Genomic DNA, 9,386 nt, shown 5'->3' on the forward strand with positions numbered 1-9,386 from the left:
TGTAATGTCGTACAGAGCTGGCCTCTCCTGGATCAAGGTGATGAGCAGGTCTTCGTTTCCTTCATTCCAGATCGCCATGATGACAAATAAACCGATGAGATGGAAATGAATAGCCGTCTGTGTTGTGCCTTCTTAAATCGTTTGTTTACGTCCCTCACTTCCATTTCGCTTCTCATTCGCTAGCTGAACAGCCAATCAGAGTGGTTTCTTTGTCCGACTGCCTGTGGCCGACGCATGGCCGATTCAACATGTTGAATCGGCCATGCGTCGGCCAAATAAGCCGTGTCACGGCCGACGGTTCGGGACACACCAAATTGAGTTTGGGCGACAAGGCACGCTTCGTCGTCTGACTTGAAGACGGCCGATTTCGGCCTGGTGTGTCAGGGCCTTTAAAACCTTTAACAACTATATTTAGATGTTCATAAATATCTACATTTATGTATAAATACATGTGTAGCAGTTAGACAAACATAATTAATAGATGATCTCATTATTACCTATTTTATATGTACTAAAAAATAAAGTTTACTAAGCCCCCTTTTTGTTTTAATATATTAATTAGACAAAATGATTTGTGCTTAAAGTCATATAATGTTGTGTCTCAAACAGATAGACTAGGTTATTAATTAGCCTAATAGTTGCTTAAAATGCTACAATAACATTTGCAATTCGTTTTTAATCTGCCATGTACGGTATCAATGAAGGCTTCTCAATACTCTAATTTCCCCTCCTCGACTCCCCTCCTCGACTCCTATCCTCGAGACTTAGTCCCGCCCACAGGAGATGCGAGCGGAGGAGCCGAGGAGGGGAGCCGAGGAGAGAGGAGGGGAAGCAGCAGGCGGTTAGAGAAATGAGAACTCCTCTCCTCTGAGCGGTCATTTTAAAGAGACGTCCATTAATGATGACAGGAGGCACAGCAGCCCTCTGTCTGATGGACAGATGTGTTCAAGATGACTTATATATTTACTTTGAATTCATTCACAGTGCGGTATAATCACACAATCAGAGACTGGATATATCCCCCCATCTCTCTGGTCGCTGAAATGGGGAATTGAAATTACGGGCCAAAAGTTGTATTTACAAGTATTAAAAGTAAGCATAGGACACCAAACCAACTGAGACCCGTCTGTCCGCCGCATCTACGCACTGTACAACACACACACCTACACACTGTACCTATAGGTTACTAGCGTAACCCCGGTTCTCAGAGTAACATGAGTGAGATGTCTCACTATGGGATGCGCCTCCCCGCGTATGCCTCAGAAGCATCAATCTCATTACGCCAATCCTGATTGGCTGGTGATCTTGACGACTACGTCAAGACCAGCTCGCTGCTGCACAAATGTCCTGGATGGAAACACCCTTAAACAAAGCCCAGGACGTAGCCAGGCCACGAGTAGAATGAGCATGCAGGCCCATTGGTGCCTGCAAACCCTGACTCGTATAAGCCAGAGCTATTGCTCCCATAATCCAGTGGGAGAGTCGCTGCCTGGTAACGGGCTTGCCCTTATGAGGGTTAGCCCAGGATACAAAGAGTTGGTCACTGCATCGAAACTCTTTAGACCTGTAAATATAGATGCGCAGGGCATGAACTGGACACAGCAAATTCGACCGCTGTTCTTCAGAAGAACATAATGGTGAAGAAAATGCCGCAAGGTCAATGGGGGTGCATGAGCCAACCACCTGGGGCACAAAAGCAGGGTTAGGCTTCAGCAACACTCTTGTTTGCCCCAGGGCAAACTGAGTGCATGAAGGATGTACAGAGAGCGCATGAATGTCACTGACTCGCTTGGCGGATGCCAGAGCCAGCAACAACACTGTCTTCAGTGACAGGTGTTTCATGTCAACTTCTTCCAGGGGTTCAAATGGAGGTTGAGTGAGCCCATCTAAAACCACTGCCAAGTCCCATAGGGGCACCAGTGACCTGGAAACAGGGAGGAGCCTGCGAGCCCCTTTCATAAAACGGCAGACCAAGGGATGTTGGCTAGCCGTTTTTCCCTCAAAACCCACATGGCATGCAGCAATAGCAGCCAGGTACACTTTAATCGTAGAGAAAGCTCTGTGTTTATCAATCAAGTCCTGCAGGAATGACAAAATCACACCGACAGGACATTGAAAAGAGAAAAGTGTCCCTTTTGGAGGCACCACTCCTCAAACACTCTCCACTTACAGTCATTAATGGCGCATTTCCATTGCAGCGCGTAGCTCGCTTTAAGCGTGCCGTGTCGTGCCGTCCCCTTTTTTGGTTGTGCTTCCACTAGGCCTCGTTCCGGCGCGGCACGGCGCGGGGCCACTTTTTCCCCTCTTTTCTGGCCCTAGAAAATTGTGGTTCTATCGGGGCCAACAAACAGGGCTGAGTCGGGCTGAGTATGCTAAACTAGAGAGAGGAGCGCTGGCAAGAGGGCTAGAACTACAACAAGATGGACATATTTGACCGTGATTTAATTGTAATACACGTTTCAAAATGATGCCGAAGTAACAACATACTGATACCGGTTAGTAAAAACCATGAATTTATGCTTTGTCAAGTCTGCAGACAGACGGCAGGCGAAAAACCTTTTAAAATTCGTGTTTTTCTAGATGGAGATTGGCTAAGCTAACGCAGTATATGCCCCGACCGTCCACACTCACAACAACGGCCTATACAGACATAACTAAAGCAGCGACTGTATTCACCATGACACAGGCAGTCTGTGGTTTGTACTTGTTTAACTTTTGTCGAGTTTCTGAACATATATAAGGAGCTGTGAGTTCTGAGTGCTCACAGCTAACGGCTGTGTTGTGTTTCTGGATTTCTCATTGAAGATGACGTCACGGCTCCGCCTACACTGCGTTACTATAGTAACTACCCCAGTTCCTAAACTGTAATGGAAGCGCAGCATGAAGTGAGTCGGCCCTGTTAAGGCCCAACGCGGCCAAGCCGTACCGAGCCGTACCGAGTGTGGCCGAGGCCGACCGTGTAGTGGAAATGCGCCAAAAGAGACCTGGTGGAGGAAGCCCTTGCACTCTGAATAGTGTTTATCACCTTCTGAGGAAGCCCCACTGTACTCAAATTATACCACTCACGGTCCATAGTGCCAAGCGTTCCGGGTGTGGGTGAAAAATAGTCCCCCCTGCCTGAGACAGTATGTCCCTGCGTAACGGGAGATGCCACAGCTGCCCGCACAGCAGCTGATATATCTCCGCCAGCCAATACATTGCAGGCCAGTGCGGAGCTATCAGGATCAGCGTGTGGCGATGCTCTCTCACTCTGGACAGAGTCGGAGGTATTAGAGCCAGGGGAACGCGTACAGAAGGACCGGCGGCCAAACGTGCGCGAGTGCGTCCACGCCTAACGGCGCGTCTAGACCGCGCATTGAAAAGAACAGCTGACACTGAGCGTTTTCTTTTGACGCGAACAGATCCACCGCGGCTCGGCCGTAACGTATCCACAACTGACTCACAATTGTTGGATGCAGAGCCCAATCTGCATATAGTGGTGCTCCGAGGTTCATCACCCCCGGTACGTGCGTTGTTCTCAGAGAAAGGAGACGGCCGCAGCTCCATAGTATCAGTTTGCGTGCCAGCATGTGTAACTGAAGAGAACGCAAACCCCCTTGACGGTTTATATACGATACTGTGGTTGTGTTGTCTGTCTTCACGAGGACATGATGTCCTTTGAGAAAAGGCAGAAAGCGTTTTAGGGTGAGAAACACCGCTAAAAGCTCCAGATAGTTTATATGCAGTGGCGTTTCTATGTGTACAAAACTGGGGGGGCAGAGAGAGGTGGGGGGAGAGAGAGAGAGGTGGGGGGGGAGAGAGAGAGGGGGGGGGGGAGGGGGGGAGGAGAGAGAGAGAGAGGGGGGGGAGAGAGGAGGGCCTGGTCTTTGGAACAGGTTTCTTTTTCTTTCTTTTTTTTTATCGCCTCTCGCTTTTTGTAGCCCTTAGTTTTTTTTTTCTCTCTTCTCTCTTTTTTTTTTCCTCTGAGACGGCGGGGGGAGGGGGAGTGTCAAATGCATACTGGAAGACCACACGTGAGCAGCAACACTGTCGCGCATACATTAGTACACTGTGTAAGTAAATGTACGGTACACAGCGTGGGGATCTGTCATATTGTAATGCACCTTAATACATAAGTAAAGGGCCACCAATCACAAAGCAATTCTTACCACCCAACAACAACCCACCCTCCAATGCTTTAGCATTTAAAACACCATAGGACTGTAAATATAAGGAAAACACAGACACTCATCACCGAGGGTCACAATATCAATCGATCCAGCAGAGGCAAAACACAGAAGATCAACAAAATATATGACATAAATGAACTTACCAAAGCTGAAGGCTCACTTGAAAAGAAAAGCGGCACGGCGGTCCTTCCTCTGACAGAATGTTTCTATCACTTTGGGGATGAAGTCCTGTAGTTGCTGGATCAACTGGCTTTCAATTGAAAGCATGGCCAATGCGTTAAGTCGCAGCTGTCCCATGGTGTTGCGAGTGAAAGTCTTTATCCTTTTGAGGGTGGAAAAGTTCCTCTCTGACTCGGATGTCGTCATCGGAGTTGTTACTATTATTTTGACCAAAATAACAGTCTCAGCAAACGTATCCTCCAAGTTGTTCTCGTGAATGGATTTCAACAGAGACAGGGCAGTGTTTCCAGTGTGAAGTTCACTGTGGCGGTAGAGCGTGGTCAGCTCAGACTTCAACTTCTCCTTGTTTCCCAAAGCAGGCCACAATTTCACTGCGCAGTCAAGCTCAGGTGTAGGAAATGACAGGACATGCTGTGGGAAGAATGAGCTGTCAACGAGCTTTGCAGCGATCAAATGGTCACTCTGTGAGAACCTCTGTTCCACCTGTGAGATGACTGTGTCACATGCCTCCTTCATTACCGGCGCTGTGCTGCTGACTCGTCGGCCTGGCTCGTCTGTTCCATCATGAGTGGTGGCGGCCAATGCATCAGTTTGCTGCCTCATTTTCTGGACATTTTCCTTGAAGCGGCAGAGCGCGCTGTTGATCCCAGGTGCATCGATGCTTCGTTTTTGCAGAGTGTTGTATAAAACATCCACTTCTGGCATAAGCAACGAAAAAAACTCCAGGAGCTGCATAAATGCTCGGTCCCGCAGTTTCTTTGACAGGCCGTATGCCTCACTTATGGTGACCGCATCCCATCCTGGTTGTGTGCGTATATGGTCCATACACTGAAGAAGTGCTTCTCGGGTCTCCCAAACCGCGTTCACAGTTCTGCTTTTAAAGTTCCATCTCACAGCCGGTGGCCGTGGTATGCGTCTCTGTGTTGCCTCTGCAAGAGCTGCAACACGTTTTGGAGCACCGGAGAAAAAAGTGAAAAAAGCAGTTAGATCTGCAAAAAACACCTTCAGGATGCTCATCCTTGCTGAACACAGTTGCTGCAGGGTCAGGTTCAGTTGGTGGGCGTAGCAGTGAACAAACTGAGCGTTTGGGTACGTCTCCTTCATGATCGTCTGTACCCCGCGCACGTTACCGCTCATGACGGCCGCCCCGTCATAGGTCTGAGCGATTAGCTTTTCTTTCAGCTTCAGGGGTTCAAGAACAGCCTTGATGCTGTTAGAGAGACCTACACCAGTTTTGTCCTTTACTTCCACAAACTCCAAAAAACGCTCTGTAACTGTGAGGTCAGGCATAATGTATCGCAGCACAATCACCATTTGCGATTTACATGAGACATCGGTTGTCTCGTCGGCCTGAACGGCAACAAATGATGTGTTGTCCACTTGCTTGGATATTTCTTCCCTGTACACATCATACATGCAGTCCAAGAGTTCATTCTGTATGGTGCTTGATGTCCCTTTGAAAACGGGCTGAGCTTCGTAGTGCCGTCGAAGCCTGGAATCGCCCTCACACATTGTCTCGAAAATTGACCTGAATATCCCTGGATTCAGAGAGTCCGCCGACTCGTCGTGGCCCCGCAGTGCTGTCTCACATTTCCCACACAGTTTAATACAGGTGATGATCCGACCCAACACGTACCTGTTTTCTTCCACCTTTCTATTATGATCATCAATGCCGCGTCTGTAGGCGCTGTCAATCTGAGCTGCAACATTCACCCTTCCCAGTAATCCCAATTTTACGGCATTTTCCAAGTGACTGTTGCTGCTCTCATGCTTCATTGTCCTCTCCGAAAGATGCTTTAAGTCCTTGTAACCTGTCCTCGACCAAGTACCTTGATCTTCACCAAAAAGCAGGCAAGGAAAGCAAAAGAGGGAATTCTTCTGGATGCTCGCCGTTAGCCATTTCTTTTTAGCAAACCACTCAGCATTAAACCCGCGGTTCACTTTGCCCGCAGTCTGGACCATTTGGAAATCCGGTGGATGGTGGGCACCGAGGCGCTTTACCTCCAGTTTCTCTCCGAGACTAAGTGTCTCAAATGTGTGCTCCAGTAAATGGTCAACTTCATTCATTTTCTTTCCGTTTTTTACTTATTTTTAATCGCTGGTGATGTTAGCTATATGCTGCTCTCTCGTCTTCTCTTCACACTACACGTGACGTTTCGCAGCACTGCACACGTGACATATTTACAGCCAATCAGTTCTGAATAATGTGAGCTGACGTATGGTGGGGATGGCAGCTCTGTGCCCCTTTGGCCTTTTTTTTTTTGCCACACACATTCCATTGAAAAATACTCTGAGCATGCGCAGTGTAGTTTTTACAGTCACCGTTCACTTAAACAGTGAGAGGGAGGGGCAGAATCAGGTTTTGTCCCACATGGCTCAAAACGGCACTGTAGACACTAATTAGAAGAACACAGACTAAAACAGCAATGTACAGACGAATCAGATGATTAAACATGACCTTAAAATATATTTTATATATTTTTTTATTTCTTTTTTTGCATCTTTTTGCATTTTTTGTTTTCATTATGTGTAATACTTTCTGCTGACACTAGGTGGGGCTGTGCCCCACCTGCCCCTAATGACCAGTCGCAACTGTTTATATGTAACCGCTGGAGATCTCTGTTCCAGAGACCCCTCACAGGTCGACTTTCGTATATACCCCCCCAGCCCGACAGACATGCGTCTGTGGTGACCACTTTCCGTGATAGGACAGTACCCATAGGCACGCCCCGTACCAGGAAAACCGGGTGCAGCCAGTGGCGCAGTGCCATTACGCATTCCACAGTGACCATCACTCTCCGTGCGCCATGACACACAGGGTCCAGTCTGAGGGCAGCTACCCAGCGCTGAAAATCCCTCATGTGTAAGCGGCCCAGTCGTACCACCAGGATGGCTGACGCCATGAGCCCCAGCAACCGCAGACATGATCTGAAGAGAACATATTTGCGTGGCCGGAAATGAGCGAGGCAAGCCCTGAAGGCTTTCACTCTCTCCGCTGACAGGCGGGCTGTGAAGGACACTGAATTTAGGCATAAACCCAGGAAGAGTACAGTCTGAGCTGGGGACAACATGCTCTTTTCTGTGTTTATTACAAAACCCAGGTCGAGCAGGTGTTTCACGAGGATATTCGTCTGCGTAATAGCCTCCTGCTCCGACTGTGCAAGAAGGAGCCAGTCGTCTAAATATGTTGCCAGACGAATGCCCTGCTGTCGTAACGGGGCGATTGCTGCCTCCGTACATCGTACAAACACCCGTGGACTGAGAGACAGGCCGAAGGGAAGCACTCTGTACTCGTAACAGACACCCTGAGAAGCGAACCTCAGATATTTCCTGTGTGGATAATATATTGGGATGTGAAAATACGCGTCTTTCAGGTCGATTGATGTGAACCAATCGCCCTGACGCACGAGACGCAGCAGTGAGTGAGCATCCTGAACTTGTATTTTCTGAGGTATTTGTTCAGAGCCCTTAAATCCAGGATTGGGCGAATTCCGTTCCCTCCCCGTTTGGGGACGAGGAAATACCTGGAATAAAAGCCGCTCTGACTCTGTTCGGGGGGCACTATATTTATGGCCTTTTTTTCTAACAGCGAGAAAATCTCCTGCTCTAGAATACGGGCCGACTCTCCCCGGGCTTGTGAATGCACAATGTCGGAGAAGTGAGGGGGGGTGACAGTGAATTGGAGCCTGTAGCCCCGCGATATCGTCCTCAACACCCAAGCTGAGCTTGTGAGCGCTTTCCACCTCTCGCTCATGAGAGTGAGAGGGGAGGTAGCCTCTGCCCTGCTGTCGGCTCTCTGTGCCTTTATTAGTTGTGTTATGGGGCCCTCTAGTGTCTGAACATGATCGTACCCCTGACTGACAACCTCGGCCGACATTGCGCATGCGCGAGGTGATAGTGCATTGACAGACTCGGTTACCGTCCGCTTGCTGAGGGAGGCGACAGCCCTTGGCTTCAAGCCTGGAAATGACAGTGAAATATGCTTTATTAAAGAACGTGGACATGTGCTTGTGTGACTTAAACGGGCAGCAGAATCTGCTGTCTCCAACATAAAGTCCACCTTCCTCATGGCGCGAACCGGATGTCGTTTGGACATCACACGAAGCGACGGGGAGTCGGGGGCATGGGTGGCCTCCGGAAGCACAGTCCAGCGCAGAACAGGTGGGGCTGGAGAACGGGGAACTTCCAGCTCTTCCACCGAGGAGAGGAGGCAAGGCTGTCAGGCCGCTCTCTTCTTCTTCCTCGCTTGATGACCGAAAGTCTGGGCCGGCTGTGCCGGTGCACCAGTGTTAATTTTGGCAGCTGTTTTTGATTTAGTCTTAGTCTTAGTCTTTAGACGAAAATGGTTATTAGTTTTAGTCACATTTTAGTCATTTCTATCCTTCATAGTTTTAGTCTAGTTTTAGTCGACGAAAACTCAAAACGTTTTAGTCTAGTTTTAGTCGACGAAAACTCAAAACGTTTTAGTCTACTTTTAGTCGATGAAAAATTACATTTTAGTCAACTTTTAGTCAAAATGTTTTCTCTCTTTAAACCAATTCAGTTGGGCAAATACAGGTTTCTGACATTGTAATCAAGGTGACAGCATCAAGTGTTGAAATTCGTAAAGCAACATTTCACTCTCTTAACACTTTACTTGTGTAATATATAGGGATGGGTATCGCTAAGGTTTTCTACGGTACTACTAGTCTTATCAATATTGCTTATCGATCCGGTACTTTAACGGTATTCTTGTAGGTACTTTTTGTTATTTTTTAAAGGAAAAAACGAACAAATTGTTAACCGAATTAATTGCTTTATTTACATGTGAAATAAATGAAATATATATAATTATGTTAAAATATTGTACTGTACTTGAGTAAAATGTTGAGGTACTTGTACTTTACTGGAGTATTTAAATGTTTTGCTACTGTGTACTTCTACTCCTCTACAGTTCATAGTTAAATGGTGTACTTCTACTCCACTACATGTATTTAATACCTTTAGTTACTTTACAGATGTGGATGAATGATGTGAAATATAATCAAGTGTTAACTC

At 47.6% G+C, this 9,386-nt stretch overlaps 1 protein-coding gene across 1 annotated transcript; it reads right to left on the bottom strand.

Annotated features, from left to right (window-relative positions):
* Positions 1–3,048: 3,048 nt before the first annotated feature.
* LOC117484316 lies at positions 3,049–8,706 on the bottom strand. The gene is given in 4 exon segments (XM_034132792.1): positions 3,049–3,278; positions 3,281–3,747; positions 6,957–7,770; positions 7,773–8,706. Coding segments are annotated over 4 exon segments (2,184 nt in total). The 5' UTR covers positions 8,446–8,706.
* Between the last annotated feature and the right edge of the window lie 680 nt (positions 8,707–9,386).

Source organism: Trematomus bernacchii, unplaced genomic scaffold (assembly GCF_902827165.1).
Source record: "Trematomus bernacchii unplaced genomic scaffold, fTreBer1.1, whole genome shotgun sequence".
NCBI lineage: Eukaryota > Metazoa > Chordata > Actinopteri > Perciformes > Nototheniidae > Trematomus > Trematomus bernacchii.